At 37.7% G+C, this 20,496-nt stretch overlaps 2 protein-coding genes across 8 annotated transcripts; both read right to left on the bottom strand.

The window, feature by feature from the left end:
* Positions 1–4,363: 4,363 nt before the first annotated feature.
* On the bottom strand, positions 4,364–11,431 carry LOC149009689 (dihydropyrimidinase-like). Of its 4 annotated transcripts, XM_089160722.1 has the most exons (5): positions 10,113–11,431; positions 8,769–9,313; positions 7,945–8,065; positions 7,182–7,259; positions 4,364–7,094 (listed from the first exon to the last, which is right to left on the bottom strand). In XM_089160722.1, the coding sequence occupies exons 2-5, from the start codon at positions 8,811–8,813 to the stop codon at positions 7,084–7,086; spliced, it is 255 nt and encodes an 84-aa protein (XP_089016848.1). In that variant the 5' UTR covers positions 8,814–9,313; positions 10,113–11,431; the 3' UTR covers positions 4,364–7,083. The 4 variants fall into 4 exon arrangements, 3 of the variants coding, with proteins under 3 accessions (XP_089016848.1, XP_089016847.1, XP_089016849.1); XM_089160721.1 differs by having other exon boundaries at positions 4,364–7,259; XM_089160723.1 differs by having other exon boundaries at positions 4,364–7,259; positions 9,262–9,313.
* Positions 11,432–11,507: 76 nt separating this feature from the next.
* PUR2 (Glycinamide ribonucleotide (GAR) synthetase) lies at positions 11,508–19,804 on the bottom strand. Of its 4 annotated transcripts, none has more exons than XM_089160720.1 (6): positions 19,667–19,804; positions 19,055–19,404; positions 18,547–18,917; positions 17,345–17,875; positions 12,325–16,023; positions 11,508–12,198 (listed from the first exon to the last, which is right to left on the bottom strand). In XM_089160720.1, exons 2-5 carry the CDS (start codon positions 19,332–19,334, stop codon positions 15,607–15,609), a joined length of 1,599 nt encoding a protein of 532 aa, XP_089016846.1. In that variant the 5' UTR covers positions 19,335–19,404; positions 19,667–19,804; the 3' UTR covers positions 11,508–12,198; positions 12,325–15,606. The 4 variants fall into 4 exon arrangements, with proteins under 4 accessions (XP_089016846.1, XP_089016844.1, XP_089016845.1 ...); XM_089160718.1 differs by having other exon boundaries at positions 11,509–12,198; positions 18,547–18,920; positions 19,563–19,804; XM_089160719.1 differs by having other exon boundaries at positions 11,509–12,198; positions 18,547–18,920; positions 19,654–19,804.
* Positions 19,805–20,496: the final 692 nt, after the last annotated feature.

Here is a 20,496-nt window from a genome sequence, read left to right as displayed (position 1 = left end):
ACTATCAATGCTGATGAAGGAACTGTGAATGGTACTAGTGTTTGCCTTATCCTTTAGTTGGCATTTACTGCTCTTGTCTATTCAATTTGGAGTATGTTCTTTGCTTCTGCTTGTACTGCCATACATGCATGATGCAGATATGTTCTATATAAGTAGATTGTGTTATTTACCCCGTCAACCCTTACGTTATCTAATTTATCAATTAGCCCAATACAGGAGAAAAATATATTAGTGAGACACCCCTTACTGCTAGGAAATGAAAATCAAGTGCTGATGTAAGTAAGTCCAACTGTTTAAAAAAACAAGAATACCCTTGAATAAAAAACCCTACGCTCAACTCGTCTCTGTCTTTCTCTTCGTCACCACTTCTCTCCTTCCATTCTTGTATCTTCATAATTTTTATTCTCGTGTTATTTTTTTTTTCTCTCTCCTTTGCCATCTTTCCTTATAATGTGGGAGTAATATTGATACAATGTTAGTAATAGAGGGTCTAATTGATAAACTAAAAGAGTGACATCATTAGGGGTAACTCTGGGGTGGCTCCAAAAAGTCCCCTTATTTATATGGTTTTTTTCAATATCAAAGGGCTCATAGCACCTATAGTAATTGAGCACAATCTTAATGACAAGTCTAAATCCTCAACCTACATGGGGAGGAGTTTTTTAAATCCAAATGATTAAATGTTCAAAATGTGTCTAATATTAAAACAAGATTTTTTTAGTAAATTATCTAAAATAGAAATTAACACTAAAAAAAAATCTTGCTTTGAAATTAGACACATGTCAAGCAGCCAATCATAGGATAAAAAATTTCAAAACTCATTAATGCCCTAGCCATTAATTACCAAATACAAATAGATAATTTGAGTGATTCAAACTCTAGAATTAGAGTCCAAAATTAGTGTTGAACATGACTATTGTAATTATAAATATGTAATATGTACTACAATCAATCTCAAGGAAGAAAATCACATTCTCATGGACTTAGGTTGTAGAAATCAACCGAACCACGTAAAACTCTGTGTGTGTGTCTCTCTCTCCATCACTGAAAAACGTGTTTCTTTAACCCTAACTCATGGCTTTTAACATAAGTTCAGATTGGTTTGAAGGGGAAAAGACTCTTTTTTTCTGTTGATAAAAATATTTTGGCTTGTCACTGATTCAGAATGAGAAATACATGGTGTGGTTGTGATGCAGGTGCTCTAAGATGGATTAACCTGAAGTCATTTGGAAAATCCCAGATAAAAAATTGGGTTCCATGGTTCCTATAGTCTTGTAGCATTTTTTGACAGACTTACTTATTTGGGAAGAATATCTTGTTATCTTCCAATTTGTTTTGTTTGCTTGGTTAGATATGTAGGCATTTTTTGTTGGGGTTATTTAGTTTCCATTTCTTAGGTTCTTTATTTTGGCTTGCTGATTGTGTTAGACTTCTATTTCTGTGTAAGAGTTTTCTTCAAATAATCAGCATAATATGAATGTTAGAATGAATAGATTGAAAAGAAGAATGGAATGATTGGGTTTCAAGGGCCCTATTTTCTCTCAAAACACTAGTCCAGATCATCTCCCAGAGTGCTCTCTCTCCGTACAACCACAAATTGCAAGGGGCCCACAGGTAAAAAATAATAAAATATATATATTTTTAAATCTCATCACCTAATCCTGTATTATTGTATGTATTCTATTTATTTATATTAATATGAAGTCACTTTTCTCCAAAAAAAAAAAAAGAATGGAATGATTGGCTTTCAAGGGCCCTGTTTTCTTTCAAAACACGAGTCCAAATCACCTCCCAGAGTGCTCTCCCGACAGTACAACCACAAACTACAGGGGGGTCCACAGGTAAAAAATAATAAATATATATTTTTTTAAAATTCTCATCACTTAATCATGTGGCCTTCCTAGAGCCTTCTCTGACCTTATTTACAATGTGTACTTTAGGCCTACGATACCTCTGTTCACAAAAATAAAAAAATATTTAAAAAAAAAAATCTCATCACTTAATCCTGTGGCCTTCCCTCCCTTCCTAGAGCCTTCTCTGACATTATTTACAAATGTGTACTTTAGGCCTAAGACACCTCTGTTCACAACTATACAAAGAATAATGGAATGATTGGGTTTCAGGGCAAAAAATCTCACACGGTCCAGTAATCCCCTGTGGCCTCCCGCCGTCCTCAGAGCCTACGGGGGCCGACGGAAAAAAATAAATATTTTAAAAAATGTCATCACCTAGGCCTGTTTATTGTAGACTATTTATCTCTGTTATATAAAGTCACATACTAAACAAAAAAGAATGGAATGATTGGGTTACAAGGGCCCAGAAAAAGTTTTCTCTCAAAGCACGGGTCCAGATTATCTCCCAGAGAGCTCCCCTGCCAGTACAACCACAAACTACAGGCGGGTGCCCACTGGTAAAAAATAATAAGACATTATTTACAAATGTGTACTTTAAGCCTAAGATACCTTTGTTCACAATTTTTCACATATGTACTCATACCAAATGTGGTCCTAATTTTGCTTCAGTGCTACGTAATTTTTTACCATACCCTACGGTAAAAAATTTCCTCTCCATATGAATAGAGAATCAAAACTCATTAATGCCCTAGCCATTACCAATTGGACCAGGCTTGGTGTGGTAAAAGAAAATATGGCTTTGATTTCAAAATTATGATCATTTGTACCACATAAAAAGGTGAGACAAGAACAAATGGAGTTATCACACACTACTTTGTTTGACTGAAATATTTTCGATCTCGTTTTCTATTTTAGTATAATTGAGATTATTTAAGCATATTAATTGGATTAGTCTACGCTCCTGGGTCTCTAATCCCAGGATCAAGACTTAATTCAGAAATAAATAAAAAACTATTTGTTTCATACCGTACCATATTATACTATCATATTATTATTATTATTATTATATAAAAGTCAAAATACAAAAAATATACCAAATCTTTCATCTTTTAGAGGACCAAAACACCCTTTTGCAAAAACCACCTACTCCACATGAAAAGTATCCTTTCACAACAGCACACACTAACAACAACGCAACTCACCACTGCAAAACGCACCCTTTGGCTCCCTGTCAGTGGAGATGATTCAGACTCTTTGATCAACAGACGGTACAAGAAAACGCATCCCTATATACGAAAACCTAATCTATTAAATTATAATTACAGAATGAATGGAATAACAAAAATATTTTAATTATAAATTACCAAAAAAAATGAAGAAAAAAACATACCAATTTTCAAACAATCAGACATTCAAACCCCAACTAACAACGACCACACAAAGGCCTACCCAGAAACACCCACCGACAACCACTTCAGCACCTCTAAAGAAACAAAACAAACCGTTAAAAGGAACCCAACCGTTCAGACTCTCACGCCCCCTGGTAGCCGGAATAAAAAAACGATCTAGCGGTTGAGAATCAAAAGGTATGGTGTATTTGTAAATATAACTTTTTTATTTTTACATTGAAATTTTATTTTTTTATAAATTTACAAAATAAGTCCATTTTTTCTTTCACCGATACGTTAATTTGTATCCAAAAAACAGAGATTGGGAGAGGAAACAACAATGGCCACAAGGCTTCTGGCTTCGAAGCTCAGGGAAATCTGCAGCAGCAGGGGTAGCCCTAATCGTTTCCCAGCTCTCTCTCCACTGCCGCCGCTGCGGTCAGGGCAGAACCATCATCGCTTGTTCAGCTGGAACGATATGGGGATAAAGAGGAAGGAATCACCATGAAAGGCGTGAAGATATCTGGAAGACCTCTCTATCTGGATTTTCAAGCGACTTCCCCAGTCGATCCTAGGGTTTTGGATGCCATGCTCCCCTTTTACCTCTCCTGCTATGGCAACCCACATTCTCGCACTCATCTCTACGGCTGGGAATCTGACCTAGCCGTCGAGAAAGCCAGAACCCAAGTCACCGCCTTAATCCACGCTTCTCCCGAGGATATTGTCTTCACCTCCGGCGCCATCGAGTCCAATAACATCTCTGTGAAGGGTTTGATGCATTTCTACAAGGACAAGAAGCGTCACCACCCAGACCGGCGATTTCACCTGAAGTTCCTTCACCAGCACCTGTGTTGGCACCACCTGCGGAAGTACCTGCACCTGTGCCGGCGCCGAGTAAGAAGAAGAAGCACCACGAGCCGGCACCATCTTCCCTACCGGTGAGAAATAGGGGTTTTGGGATCGGGTACATCAAGGACTTATTTGTAAATTTAAAAAATATTAAATCTTAAATGTAAAATTTAAAAAGTTTTATTTACAAATACATCACACCCTCTGCTGCAAATAAAAATCCCTAGTAGCCACAACGTCTCTATATCTAATATAATCAAGAAACGCAAAATCATAGTCGACAAGGAATCGGAAGATCTAGACCAATACACGTACAATAAAATGGGCTTACAGCGGGCGTTTTGAAAATGCCCCCATAAGTCTACTAATGGCGTCATAAACTTTTACCAGCGTTTTAAAAACACCAAAAAAATTGCCAGCAAAAATTGTGCCGTATTACAGTGGCATTAAAAGTAAGTGCGGGTGATGGTGACTTACAACGGCACTTTTTCTGACCTTTAAAAAATCAAGTCATATGTCTTCACATTGCCGGCATTTTCTAAAATCGTCATTATATGTTTTCACATTGCCAGCGTTTTTTAAAAACCCTGTTACATGCTCACAATGCCGACATTTCTAAAAACACCGTTATATGTCTTCACATTGCTGGTATTTACTAAACGCCTTTAAAGTCTTTTGATTGCTGACATTTTGACAAAACACCGCCATATAATGTGGTTAATTTTTTTTCTTCACGGCGTTTTCAAAACGGCATTGTAAAAGGTAGAATATATATTATTCAATGGCACTTGTTAAATGCCATTATATATATGACTTAAGCTGGCATTTCAAAAACGTCAGAATTTTTTTATTATTTAAAATTGATTCTCATAAACACCTGTTATACTGGGATTTCTATTATGATTTTTATTTGCGGCAGCAGCAGCTGCTGCCAAGGCTGAGATTTTTGCCACATATTATATTTAGATTTCAACGGTTCAGATTCAAAAGTTGTGTAAATATAAAATTTTTACATGAGGCAACTCCCGCAAATGCTTCACCTTGTTCACATTGCTTGCAAAATTAATGTCCATTCCCATCTATCAGAGCAGCAAAACGAAGCTTTTCAAACAATCTCCTTACAAGATTTAACCCTATACAGATGATGCAGTACAATGAAGAACAGTCCTGAGGCAACAGTAGAATAAATTTTATTTGTTTTGTTTAGTTATTCATGGAATCCACAATAGAATGAAATAAATTTTGGGACATTCCATGAGAATAATCCCTGCATTTAACAGAAGAGAAAAATAAAAAGTCACTGTGTCTACAGGAAAACTTGTCAATCCATTTTGTATATAGATTAGAAAACAGTAATTAAAACAGATCATGAAATCAAAATCCAATTAAAGGGCACAACTGTAAAAGTCAATATTAGTCCAGATCAGGAAATCTGATTTGAGCAGCATTCTGATCAAGGGTTTTTTTTTTTTTTCAGATCCAGTTCTCAACAGTTGAAGAAAAACTGTTCAATATTAGAGAGCAAACTGATGGTCAGATTCTCTCGAAATAAATCTAAACTGGAACCAGAATCTCGGAACTAGAACAGTAGTTACTAAAAAAAATAATTGCAAGAAATTAATAAGTACAGTAGTTAACTAAGATGATGAAGGGAAGGGAAGATGGAAGAGCAAAAACAAATAGAAATTAAACACCCAGGATCAAATTTTCTTACGTTTGCAGCTTCAGAGCTTTGAGACAGAGCTTTCAGTACCAGAGATTGCAACAGAGGAAGGTGGCCCTTCTACTTTTCGTGTAGTTTTTATCCGGGCTCCTGCAGTACTGGAAGTAGGGCCTGAAGTTCAAGTCCTGGTTGAGTATTGTGTTTCATCCGTAGGTTCAACAGTGCTAAAATCTAACTCTGAAAACCATATGGTTAGCCATTCTCCATTCGATTTGCTTTCCTAGCCAATTCAGAGCGTATCATATAACAGGAACATCCAGCATTCACAGAATCATAATTCAAAGAACCATGTCCAACGTCATTGTATCCAAATAATCTTCAATACCTGTGAATATCAAGGATTGTTGCAAGTATGTACCAAATAAACACTAGACTGCAAATTACATTTCATTGAATATACCAGGACAAAGAAAGTAAATCAATCCATAGTGATTATCATTGACACCATTTGGAATTTTTTGGAAGTCATAAATACCCAGGGCTTTTTGTGAGAAACTGAATGAACAATGATCAGTTCCTACAAGCTGCAAAGTGTTAAAAAGAAATTGTAACAGTGATCAGTTCCTCTTTTCTGTATCCATTCAGCTTACAGGTTAATATAGAATAGAAGTTGTAAGACAACAATGACTATAAGAAAGATGAGATAGAAATGAAGACAGCCAACCAACAGGCACAATAATTCAAGTAATCAACGGAGATCAGAAAGCTCAGTTACAATTCAAGCTAGTTATGGGATTTGCCAACAAGTTGCTCTCCGCATCACGTTTGAGACCACTTCAGGATTCATCATATGATAAATTGCTGTAAACTGAAATGTGAATGATCTATTTTTATGTGGAAACAATACCTATGGCCCTATATAATCTGCCAAATGGCATCAGTGCAAGAAGATTATATTGAGCTTAGAACATAAGTTGATAGCCCACATATTTAGTAAAGACAAAAAGCATAAAATATTGGCAGGACCAAGGTTAGGAGTAATGCATCTTAATACCAAAACTTCCCTCCCTTGGAAAAGAACCCAATTTCTAAGCTACTACTGAAGAAGAAAAAAAAATGAAATTCAAGAAGCTGTGCCTAGACTAAACAGCCTAATGCAGTTGATATGTAGAGCGTACAAGCTCACATTCTTTGTTTTCTACACTTTATATTTTATCTATGTGGAGTTGGGAGATCTGTAAGTCCAAAGATGAACAAGAAACCTGCAAAACTCCTGTTCATAGGGCAGCTTGAATAGCTTTATCATGTCCTGCTTTCCTTATTGGGGGACTCATGACAAACCTGAATTAGCAAAGCACATGGGATGGTTGGCAAAGCTTCTTCAATTGAATAAAAAGAAATAGTTTTAAGGAACTGAAAAAACATAACTAGTGAAGTCAGGGTCAAAAATCCCAGACTCGTCGAGTGCCAATCCAGCAGCTATGGGCTCTCCAATAACCCTTTGACCTGCAGTTTGGAGTATCATTAAATGCAATTGTTTAAACCCACCATTAATATACTTAAATGCATTGAAGATAGTTTTGCAGCCATTTAATTAGAACATCATCAATCAACTTGACTGATAACAACTGCTGGGCATAGAGTGAAAATTTATAACTAACAGGAATTACTCTAGACATAAAAAATGGATATAAGTTGGACAATGTAGGTGAGAAGGGGAGAGAGAGAGAGAGAGAGAAAGAAGTAAAAAAAAATTCATTGATATAATAGAAAAGAGAAAAGTTTTGCTCTTTATCTGTCCCTCCAATCCTCTAGTCTCTTTCTTTTTTCCTTTTTCTTCTTTACTTTACTAAATGAGAAGCAGATAGTCCATCTCTCCACTATATTACTTGTTTAATCTGCGACAGAACCTATATCTTCTCTCCCCAACCCTACTTCTGGTAACAATTTATTCATTGATCACAATTAAGAGTCCAATAGCTTATAACTATGAAGTCATATGTGGATCATAGTATAAAGAAAAATAGGCTACCATGCATCAGATAGCTGGAGAACTTACAATGAAGCATCCATTTCAAGTCAATTGAACAAAAAAGGTTGTTTCAGCAAACCGGTGACATATTTATTGAACTGCATATTAAGGCCATTAAACAAATTCAAGAGCAAGAACAGTTAGTGAAACATTTTGAACCTGCTTTTCGAGTTTTGGCTATTTCTTCAATCGCATCAATACTCATCACATGAACAATATAAACAGGTGTGTTCACAAAAGCTGCCAACCGGATGGCTCTAGCAGTTGCCTCTCCTTCCAACTGCAAGAGGACCAACTAACTCAATTGTAAACTGTAATTGTTAAGAAGGCCAACCCTACAAACATAGCTGGGACCAGCAAAACTCTTAATACATTCAACACAATGCACCTAAACTCTAGTTTTAATTTTACCTTTTTATCCTGTTTTCATCATCAATGTTATTTCTTTTAAGCTTTCAGGTTGGATGCTTCAACATGGTATGAGAGTCATCAAGTTCATTTTGTTAGCTAATATTGTATCTTCACCTAAAATAAGGGCATACATGTTCTGCTTATGCCCACCCAAAAAGTGAAAAACTTTTAGGACTTTGGATGCCCTCATATACGAAAGCTCAAACTTAGTGATTGGAACTCTTCATCAAAAGCAACAAAAGCTACAAGAAACTGATAAAGGAATGTCTTATTGTTAACACTGGGGGCCTAGAAAGTGCATGTCCTTCTGGACCAGTTATACCGAGGTCAATCATCATTTGCTGTCCTTCAGCAATGGCATCACCATTCTCACAATGAACCATAGCCACTGCACCAAGAGACTTGCATTTTCTCAAGCCTTTTAATAGAATTTCATTGCTGACCATAACGCGTTCCTTGTAGGCAAGGAAAAACTTGAAAGAGTTGATACCCATAAATCATAAAGCCATAAACAATCAACAAAATATCATGATATCATTGTGTAACCAACTCATGATGAATGACATGCCAACCTTTCTCCTTGACCATAATTTCCATCTCTTTTTCAGTTGTCTCATCCCATTTGTTGATTGTTACATGGAAACCATAATCCACACATGATTTCTTTGCATTTTTTGCCATGATTTCAAAACTAGCAGTCAATTTCCCACCAATTGGTTGGACAAAGTTGATGTGCATTGTAGTTCCCCCTGCTAATGCACCAGCCTGACCATGGAAGAAGTCATCCATATTCTTGACATCACCATACTCTGACTCCAGGTGTGTGTGAGGATCAATTCCTCCGTTACATCAAAAGAGAGAATAAATTTCAGAAGAAGAAATTCAAATCATCTTCACAGCCTTCACTATGAGTAAGAAAGTTGCAGGTTGAAACATTTTCTGAAATGGCCTTTTTGAATAAGGTCAAGGAAATACTCTATCTATACTAAATCATGTTGAAAGATTTTAGAATTTGAAAACCCCAATACCCCTGATATCTTGTCTGCCAAAATTTAGAAGTTTTACCTGGCATGACATACTTCCCAGTGGCATCAATCACTTTAACTTCATCTCCAACCTGTGGAAAACAAGTATTTAAAATCAACACCCCACATGTTCCAACATTAGCTAATGAATTCTCCCAAAATCCTTAATCCACCATCTTCTACTAAGAAAGAAAATCATGAATAAACAACAGAGTAGAATAAATTCGATAGTTGACCCACAGTTCCAAGATAGAACATATCTCAAGATAAGCCTGCACCAGCCCAGATGAAAGAAACAGATTGCAAAGCATTTATATTCTAATTTCAGCTTACTATGTTGTCAGAAAATAAGTACAATAAAAGGTTCTTCTCATGTATATGCTTATAGAACTCAGATAGCCACAAAGAAAGAAAATTAGTTTCAGCCATCAAAAGAGATTAGGATCATACTATGATGTTAGGCCTGAGAGAGACAAGTAATCCATCCTCAACATACCAAAAGAAGAAAGAAGAGGTAAAAACAACTGCTACCGAAAGAAGGAAATATTCTAATGCTATTCTCAGGAATCCTGGGTCACTACCCTTGTCCTTGTGTACGTGATAGCATTCAAATTCAAAGATTTAATTATGAAGACAATCTTTTGGATTTCTGAAAGTCCCATGTAGATGAGGGGATTTGATCACAAGGTCTTATGTGTTCAGAAATCAGAACTGAATCAAGCAACGGAACAATAAAGAAAAAGAGTAGCTGTGAAGACCTCTGCAGTAAACAGAAATCAGAGCTACAATATCGAAGATCGCATACCATAACATTAATCCTGAAACTATAACATTCAATCCTGCAAGTGCCAGAGAGAGAGAGCGAGAGAGAGGGAGGGAGAGGCGTGGTACCTGTGAAGCTGGAGATCTTGTTTTTGCCTCTGCAACAAATCAAGTTTTTCGCAGATCAATCAATCGCCACTAACAGCTTGATGGAAGGTGAAGAATCGAACAGTTCTGAACAAAATGGGCAAAAACCTGTGATGAGAAAAAAGATGAAATATAAATCCTAAACTTGAAGGAAGCGAGAGAGACGATCTGAGATGAGAAACCCTTCGTCTTCAAAATAGCGCAGTTTTGTTTTGGTAACAAAAAAAAAAGGGCGGGGTTATTTCAGATCGAGGGAGGAAATTTGGGTAATTTGCAGCGGCATTTTGGATCATATGACGGCGTTTTATGAAATGGCGGCATTACCCTTACCAACCCATGATGTTTTATGAAAAATATCATGACAAATTAGCGTACCACGGCGTTTAAGAGAAATGACACAAATAAAAACTGACATATAACAGCGCTTAAGAGAAATGCCGCACCTATATGTTTTATGAAAAATATCGTGACAAATTGGCATACCACAGCATTTAAGAGAAATGCCGCAACTAAAAATTGACATAAACACTGTGCAAAAGTGACATACAACCGCGTTTAACAAAAAATGCTGCTACAAATCAACGAAAAAGTGACATTCGACAGCGTATAACAAAAAATGCCACTACAAATCAACAAAAAAGTGACAGCATTTAACAAAAAATGCTGCTACAAATCAGCGAAAAAGTAACATACAATGGCGATTAATAAAAAATGCCGCTACAAATCAACCTACAATGGCGCTTTACAGAAAATACCGCGAAAAAGTGACATAAGACGGTGCTTCGGTAAAACACCACTATGTATTGACATACCCTGGTGTTTTTAAGAAACGCCACTATATCCTTACCCAAAGTGCCGTTGTAGCCCATTTTCTTGTAGTGATATCAGGTCCATTTCTGACATGTAAATGTGTGCCATGTGTTCCAACATCCATCAAATGGTTAGAATCCATTTATCAATCACATCAATCAACTCTTTAATGTGACTATAAAATGATTTTAACCATATGATGTGATGTTGGAACATCATGGCACACATCTACAAGGAAATAGATGTTCCATTTCTGACAAGAAAATGGACCTGATAAATTTCCAAAAAAACAAGCCAAATTCGGTAAAACGCTACTATGTATTGACATACCCTGGTGTTTTTAAGAAACACCGCTATATCCTTACCCAAAGTGCCTCTGTAGCCCATTTTCTTGTAGTGATATCAAGTCCATTTCTGACATGTAGATGTGTGCCATGTGTCCCAACATCCATCAAATGGTTAGAATCCATTTATCAATCACATCAATCAACTCTTTGATTTAATTTATAAAAAGATTTTAACCATATGATGTGATGTTGGAACACATGCCACACATCTACAAGGAAATGGATGTTTCATTTTTTACAAGGAAATGGACCTGATAAATTTTCGAAAAAACAAGCCAAATTCGGTAAAACGCCGCTATGTATTGACATACCCCGGTGTTTTTAGAAACGCCGCTATATCCTTACCCAAAGTGCCACTGTAGCCCATTTTCTTGTAGTGATATCAGGTCCATTTCTGACATGTAGATGTGTGTCATGTGTCCCAACATCCATCAAATGGTTAGAATCCATTTATCAGTCACATCAATCAATTCTTTGATGTGACTTATAAAAGGATTTTAACCATATGATGTGATGTTGGAACACATGGCACACATCTACAAGGAATGGATGTTCCATCTCTGACAAGGAAATGGACCTGATAAATTTCTGAAAAAACAAGCCAAATTGTTCCTTCCCCAACCTCAACGAGACTGTCCAAACATGCATGAAGACAAAGGTGCCCCTAGGAAGTCGTAACCACCCACTCTCAATCATACATTGGCACCAGGAATGGCATCATTGGGAGTAACCTGAGAGCACCATACACCAAACCATTCAAATATGTAAAATTGGATACGCGGGAGCCATCCCCCATATTTACTGTCCCAACCACTTCCTCTGTTTCTTTACAGGCTTTCCCCATGATCCCAGGGTGCTGCATCAATGCTGCCACTAATGGATGTTCAGTCAGTAATGCCTCCAATAATATCCTGTTAATAAACCAACATACAAAATAGCATTAGCCATATAGAGGAGAGCTCCTTCAAGTTGGCAAACAATACTTACTAAGGAAACGAAGGACCATAAATATTAAATCAAACAAGAGGAGAGCTTACCAGGAGCGACGGTTCAAGTTGCATCATGGCTAACAATGTTGAAGCACCTCCATGCTGAAGCTTCAAGAGAAATTGTAGGAAATCCTTATCTCATCCTCTAATCCTACCTTCCTCCTGCCAAATCCTCCTTTCCTACCAAATATCATTAACAAATATTCGGGAATGGGCAGAAATGATGGAATTAGATATTGCAACAAACCTGAAACCACAGACTTCAAGCACAGTTCCACATATGGTAACTGGCCTCAAGCGACCAAAAAACCTTATGCCTCTGCAGCATCCCCAGCACTGGAAACTTGGAAATTAGAAGAATTTTGCAACATACACAAATACCCAACACAGTACACGAAACACTCAACACGTATGGGCCAAATACCAACACGTTGTTTGGTGCTTAACATGCATGCCAACGAGTAAACCCACCAAAAAATATTAACACATATACTGAAATGGGCAGAAACGCCAGAAAATAGCTACTGCAACAAACCTGCAGCCACTGCCCCCATTTATGGTAATGCAAATTGGAACTGGCTCCAAGCGACTGACCAAACTCTCACACCCAAGAAAGGAAACATAGACACCATAGAAACTGAATAATCACCCCCATGAAGAGGTTTTCTAACTGCCCTCTGCAAAACTGTAAACAACAATAATTTATCAACATTATAACCGGCTACTTTAACTACTTCAACCTCACGAGGACAGGTCCAACCAAAAAATCCAATATTCCATATGCAACTACGAAATGCACACCTGCTTGAACAGTTGCTGCTGTTCTTAAACTTTAAAGACCTGAAAACAAACCAGAGAAAAAGAAGAAAAAAAAACCCCACACAACTCTCAGATTCAGCAACCAGTACCCTACCCAAAAACAAGCTTCCTGGATTTCCCATACACTGGCATTCCTGCTTACTCTAACTACATTAGAGCATACTCGCTGGCGGCCATGTATGTACACCCTAACAAATGAACACCAAAAAGAAGTGAAGACACAAAGAGTAGTTTTGTTCTTAACTTCAAACACATTCTCAACTTTGACTAATTCTAATCAGCAACACATTATCATGTTAAAGTAATCATCTAAACTATCCTTCTCAGATTACTTCGAATGTTAATAAGAAGGTTAAGCGGAGGATGCTAAGCTTTCCCGGGACAGTGGAGCTACCATGAAGCCTAGAACCGAGAAACTCCACTATGCATACAAAAACGCAAGACGTGGGTCCTTCTTAGGTAAAAACCCGGTCCTTGGTTAAACACCATACAAATGAACTACCCATTATCTACAGGTGCCTCCTGTAGTATCCGAAAACTCACCTTTGCAGGGAAAGAACAATAACGAAACAGCTGTCATCAGTACAGATGCTCGCCTTTACATTAAATGAGCATCCCATCAGTATACAGTATAAGTTGCAACATGTACTTGGCTATACAAACTTCTGCATATTTCTACTTTTCAAACTCACTTGCAAAGTAGAAGAGGTCTTTCTGGAAGGATGGAGGAAGATGATGCAAGAAAGTATTTCAGCAGCTTATTAATGCCGTGGATTACAGCCACAGAAGAGATGTTTTCCACAGGTCATGAAGGTTCAAACATAATGGTTATCATCAACATAAACAATAGATTGAAATATAATTTTTTCATTTAAAAATTTTCAGTTGCTAGAAGGCTAGCTAGGTAGCCCAGAAGAATGTGCCAGGAAGAGGATACTGTGATGATATGAAATGTCCACTATCTAATCCCCCATCATAGAATAGGAGAGAAGGGACAAATATCTCAGGTATTGGATGATGCACTCCGTCTCCATGGTTTCCAACAGCTACCTCATATTTCAAATAGCTCTGACCTCAAGGAGTTTGGTTTGCTAAGTTTCTTCATTTTTCAGTTCAGATCATTATTAACCTGTATGCAACCATGTCCTCATAAATGTCATCTAACTAATATTACCCAACTTGGAAAACTTCAGAGGCTTTAATTTCCTCTTATCACCATGGAAAACTTCAGAGAGAATAGTCTTTAATTTCCTCTTTTAAGTGCTTCCTTTGTAAACTCGTTTTCTACCTCTCTTGAGTATTCTTTGTATGCATGGTTTCGGTAATTTTTATGGAATCCAATATTTATATTATCTGTGTAATAGTAGTGACTACTACATATGTATCTTTAACTTCACTCTCTTGCTTCACCAATTTATTTAAAGGTTCATGTGTTCTTCAAAGCCAGCATGGGAGTAATGCAAGTTTCTGACTAAGAACCTAAAACACAAAGTATTAAGTGCATAAACTAGAGGATTCTAGAATTAACTACAGAATATGGATTCACTATTGGTTTTACTTCATCATGTTTCTTCATTCGAACTGGTAAACTGGTTCGTATCCTTCCATATCAGCCAAAACTAGCCATTGAAAAATAGCCTTCGCTGCTAATCTTCCCATCCAAACATATAAGCAATTTCATTTCTTCACTCACACTGTAAAGAAGGTGTAATGGTCATTGCAGCCCCCAAAAAAATTAAAAGGGAAGGTATTACAGACATTTCCATCTTAGCCTCATTGGAACGATGTTAGTTTTCAAAAAAGACGTTTCAAACAAACAAAGTGGGTCAACTGAACTAGGAAGGGAAAGCCCGACAGCGATCCCACAGGAAAACAGAAACTTGGGTATTTAAAAGCATCAAGGACCAGCAAAACAACATTACTGTAATGTTACATTCAGTCTGCTATATCCAATGATACATCACCTCAATCACCTAACATAAAAAAGGAAGCCAACTCGACGCACGCCAACATTGCCAAATAAACGTGATATTTTTTTCTAGCAAAGAAGAAATCCAGTTAGGCATGTGGGCCTTATGGGTCAAACACGTGGGCATTGAGGGTTAGCCCATGGGCCTTTCATGTTGGGCCGTACAATCTGTATTTGGGAAGGCTGTGACATTAAACTGCAGCACTTGAACATCAGAATTTTTTTTCCCCTTTTTTTTTTTTTTTTTTTGGGGGGGGGGGTGGTGTTAGAGCATCAGAAACATAAGGGCATGTAGAATGAGTGAAATATATGAGCCAGAAGACAGTACTTTATTTATCTAAATTTCAGTGAAAATTATTTAAATAGAAACAGAGCACCCAATATCATTATATCACTGTTTATGGCCCATCTCTGAATGGCCGAATCTTGAATCATTTCCCTGGTTTCCAAATTACTCTATCTTGTGACCTGATTTCCATCCTACCAAACGCCTGACTCAATGGTTTTGCAACAATAGATCATGCTATAGATCGGTATAGGGCTTACCCCTTTGCAGCTAATTGTCTGTGGGGAAGTGCTCTCCAACCGATGTCTCGCCTGTAGAACCCTTCAGGCCAATCTATTGCTTCAACAGCTAGGTAGGCTCTGTCCCTAGCTTCTTCGATATCTTTTCCTGTGGCTGTGACACCAAGTACACGACCACCAATGGCTATTATATTTCTATCACAGTCATGTGCGGTCCCGGCATGAAATATCTTCACTGATGGAGCAACAAGTTCTGCTTCTTCAAGGTTCCGAATCACACTTCCTTTTTTATACGTCCCAGGGTAGCCCTGGCTTGCCATAACCACCACCATAGCTGAGCCTGGTGACCAACGCAATGATACCCTATTCAACTCACCTCTACACGCTGCAAGCAGCACTTGTGCCAAATCAGACTCTAAACGAACCATCAAGACCTGCGAAGAGGAGTCCACAAATAGAATTTCAGCAAGACAGCACCATAACACTATTGTAGGCAATATATACTTTGGAATACAGATTATTTAAGCCCTCCAGCATCAGTTGTGTCCGAGGCTTTAATGATCTTAGGTATTCAAACACAGTCCATATTCCTTCCTAGCAGCCATTCCTGGACAAGTCATAATGACTTTATTGCCTGAATCCAGACATATGCAATCACAAGTCCAAAATCTGATGCCTCAATCACCCATGAGGATAAAAAACAGACACAGAAGTTGCAGGGAATACACTTCTATGTGTTAACAACAACAATATTGCTGAAGCAGCATATCTCATTTTTAGGTTCCAAAAATTGATTATGCATTCTTCCTAGTGAGATGATAGACTTGCAAAGTCTAATAGAATTCAGCTCCTTTTTGGTACCATATAATGGAGACAAAAGGGAAAGGTCCCCATAGATTTAGATAATGAGGACTGACACTCCAAAAATACTGACTAATGAAGCAAAACTATTAGTTTGGATCAAATAGAATTTGGAAGACAGCTGGCTAGACCTGTAATTTTATAAATTGCCACAAAATTGGCTTAACCACAACCTATTAATCAGTTCTAGCAAGTAAATTGATCACTAGTAGCAATCAGCGATTAAGAAGACATTTTGGTGCATGTGCATCTATCTATAATCCATGAATAGTTCTAGCACTCATAACTAGTAGCAATCAGTAACTAAGAAGACATTTCGGTGCATGTGCATCTACCCCAGATGTCAAACAAGCTTTCTTAGGAACCCCAAAACATAATAATGATGCTCAAACAGGAGTTGTTAATACGGCAGAGCGTAGTCAAATGATCCTAAACAGAATAATATCAGGCTAAGTAGCACAGGTGCATGTTATCAGCCAAGCAATTTACAATGATCCAAAAGTTGGGAATTCACTGAATTCATTTTGGTCAAATTAAGTATTGCCCCGCCTATTAATCATCTCATTCAATTGACCTACAATCAACCTCCCATTTTGTATCCTCCCACCCAGCTCAACAACCCAAGTGAACTTGATCAATTTTATATGAACTAAAAAGGGAAAAGAGGAAGCGACTTCCACAACCTTCCTTTCCCATTCTGTACATCCTGAAAATGTTGCTAACAGATAACTGCAAACTCAAACAGTGGATTAGATGGAGGGGGAGGATTGCGTCGCTCTAGCTTAGACCCTCTTTCCCATTTTATGCATACTGAAATGCTGCTTACAAATAATCAAGAACTCACTGTGAAATAAACCAAGAAATGACATATTAACTAGTGCTTTATCAGCTAACCTGGCATTCTGGATCTCCAAAGCGTACATTGTACTCAATGAGCTTAGGTTGTCCAGATTTCTTCTCAATCATGAGTCCAGCATATAGGACCCCAACAAACTTGCAGCCCTCGGCTAACATGCCTTTCACTGTAGGGGATATTATAGATCTCATAACCGACAACTTAAGCTCATCTGTTAATACGGGTGCAGGGGAATATGCTCCCATGCCGCCTGTATTGGGCCCTGTATCGCCATCCCCTACTCGCTTATGGTCCTGAGCTGATTCAAGAGGAATGGCATTCTCACCATCCACTAGGGCAAAAAATGATGCTTCCTCCCCTTCAAGAAACTCTTCAACAATGACCTGCGAACCGGCAGACCCAAAAACACCCTTCACTAGCATAGAATCAACTGCTTCATAAGCCTCCTCCAGAGTCATGGCAACAATAACTCCTTTCCCAGCAGCTAATCCATCTGCTTTTATGACAATAGGTACCCCTTGCTGTTGAATATACTGTTTGGCATTTGTAGCGTCTGTAAATGTTTGATACTGCAAGAATTGATAAACACATTAACTTAAAATAAAACCCAAAAAAAAAATTCATCAAAAAAAGCAGACACTGTGCCGAACTCTAATATTATCTGGCTAAGCTAATGGAACTTATGGTTTTGGTATTCTAAGGATACACCTTGCGAGCAAAAAAGGGATGTCTGATGAAATTGTGACAGTTCAAAACTTCGGGCAATAAGTGCCATGGTCTTGAGATGCTTGGGGAGAGAGGAGGCAGTATCAAGGATAGCGGCGTAGTACCTTTGGTGGCATAGTGGCCGTATAGCATTACCTTAATCCCAATCAGCAGGCCGGGAAGCCTCCACAAAACAGGGAAAAGTCAAATTCAAAACGTACACCAAATCTGGTGAAGATAAAAGTTTCATTCTGCAAAACTTGCCCAACAACCATGGCTTGAATGAATCAACTACCAGGTGTTCCATGATTCAAACACAACCTTGAATCTTAATTTACCTTTTAAATATGAATGCCACCCAAATTTCAGTAGCATATCACAGCATACTTTAGATCAACTGGTTCTAAAGAAGGATTCCACTAATTTAACTTGAATTATTAAGTTAAAGATGCAAAGCCTAACACAAATAAACATATAATATGTAAAGCATGATCAATGTCAAAAAGTGAGAGCAGGAAAGAGAGTCAACACAGACCTTAGCAGTAGGAATGCCATATTTATCACACAACTTCTTCATGAAGTCCTTTGAGCCCTCCAATGCAGCAGCTTCAGACGAAGGGCCAAAAGTAGGAATCCCAGCCTTTACAAGCTCATTGGAAATACCTGCAACTAAAGGAGCCTCCGGTCCAATAACAACTAGTCCCACTCCCCATTTACAGCAAAAGGATATAACAGCTGAACTGTCTAAGATGTCGAGCTCTGATATACATTGGGCATCCCCTGAATCAGAAATCCCAGCATTACCAGGAGCACAGAAGACAGCATCACAGGACGGAGAGCGTTTCAAGGCATGACAAAGTGCATGTTCTCTTCCACCTCCTCCAATTACCAATACCACCACACTTTCTACTGCAATATTAGAAAAAATTGAATCAAAATTCAAACTTTGTTCAAACATTATCCGAACAATAGATGAGAGAAAATGATCCTGAACATATTATGAAGAAAAAAAACTTTTCATTAGGTTAGTAATTCTAGCTTACCAATAGCACTTCCTTCACTGACTCCATCGCCACTAACGGAACCGGAGTTCACTGAACTCTGCGAATAAATCTTGAAAACGCTAGAGAAAGAATTCGAACCAGAGGCTTCTCTAGGAGCTCGAATGATAGGGCATTGAAGAGAGCCATACCTCAGAGCAGCTCCAGGGAATGCCGCCGATGAAAAACTCCCGATAAACTTATGTTGACTAAGAAAACATGGTTTTGCAATATGTTTCTCGAGGTTCAGAGATGTTCTACCGCTGTAGGCAACGGAAAGCATGACTAGATTCAAATGAGGCTCACAGAGACAAAAATTGCATCGAACAGGCTCCAAGGATAAGGCTTAAACCCTGAGAAAATAAGAAGAGGAAAGTTACAAAAAAAAACACTGAGAAAATATATGCATAGAAGAGCGGAATCGGCAGCAACGCCCACTTCCAATATCAGATTAGGAAGAAAAGAAATATGAAAATTACAAGAAATAAAAAAAAAAAAGGAAGATCCTCACTCTTCTTCTACTCTTAGATCAGACCTACTTCAAAATGAAAAACTAAACTAACAAAACAGGAAAACAAAACTTGAAAAGCTGAGAAACAAACCCTAAAACTTAACCTTCAAAGAAAATTAGTGAGTCCTGCGATTGATAGAGGTCACAGATTCAACAAAAAGCACCGGCTCTTTTTTATTCCGTTTCAGAAAAAAAGCCACCGAAACGAACCTGCGCTCGAGAAAAGCCACCGGCTCACGACACAAGTCGGATCACCAACCAACGACTCAAACCGGTGTAACTTTTAAGCTTATTCCTTATTTGAAATTACGTACCCTTTATTGAAACCAGATTTACAAAACAAGTCCAAAATTTAAACCAAGGCAGAAAACAATGGTCATCCTCGTCTCACAACTGAAACAGGAAAGCCCAAATTTTCAATTTTATTTTTTAACTTTTTTTGTATTTGTGTTTTTTTAATATTGGAAATCAATTGAACCTTAAACATCTTCACTGAGAAATACGGAACTTTACCACTCAATCAACCCAAATTTTTATTAAAATTCAAAAAATATATAAGTTCTATAATAAATTTTTCAGGTTTTCACAAAAATATAAAAGATGCAGAAATAAAGGAGAGGTATCGAACGATAGCGAAGAACACAATACCATAAAAGAGATCAGCCGACTTAAGGTGGAGAGCAAGGAAAGCAAAATGGTCTGAATAAGGAAGAGAAGGTTATGTTTTATGTTTCCCAATTTCGCTCGAGTGTAAATTCAATTTAAATTTAAAGTACCTGATTGCAAATTAAGAAAAATATTAAAAACTACATTCGTTTTTGAAGCGTTGAATTACTATCAATGCATGCGTCGCAAATCCCTCACGAATCACAAGAGGATAACGTTCCTTTCGCGTTTTATCTTTTTAGGGAAAAATATTCTAACAAATCGTTCC

Source organism: Hakea prostrata, chromosome 7, assembly GCF_041222555.1.
Source record: "Hakea prostrata isolate BN-2017 chromosome 7, UWA_Hpros_2, whole genome shotgun sequence".
Lineage (NCBI taxonomy): Eukaryota > Viridiplantae > Streptophyta > Magnoliopsida > Proteales > Proteaceae > Hakea > Hakea prostrata.
The sequence above is the reverse complement of the archived record's forward strand: the minus strand, read 5'-3'. Positions and strand labels throughout refer to the sequence as shown.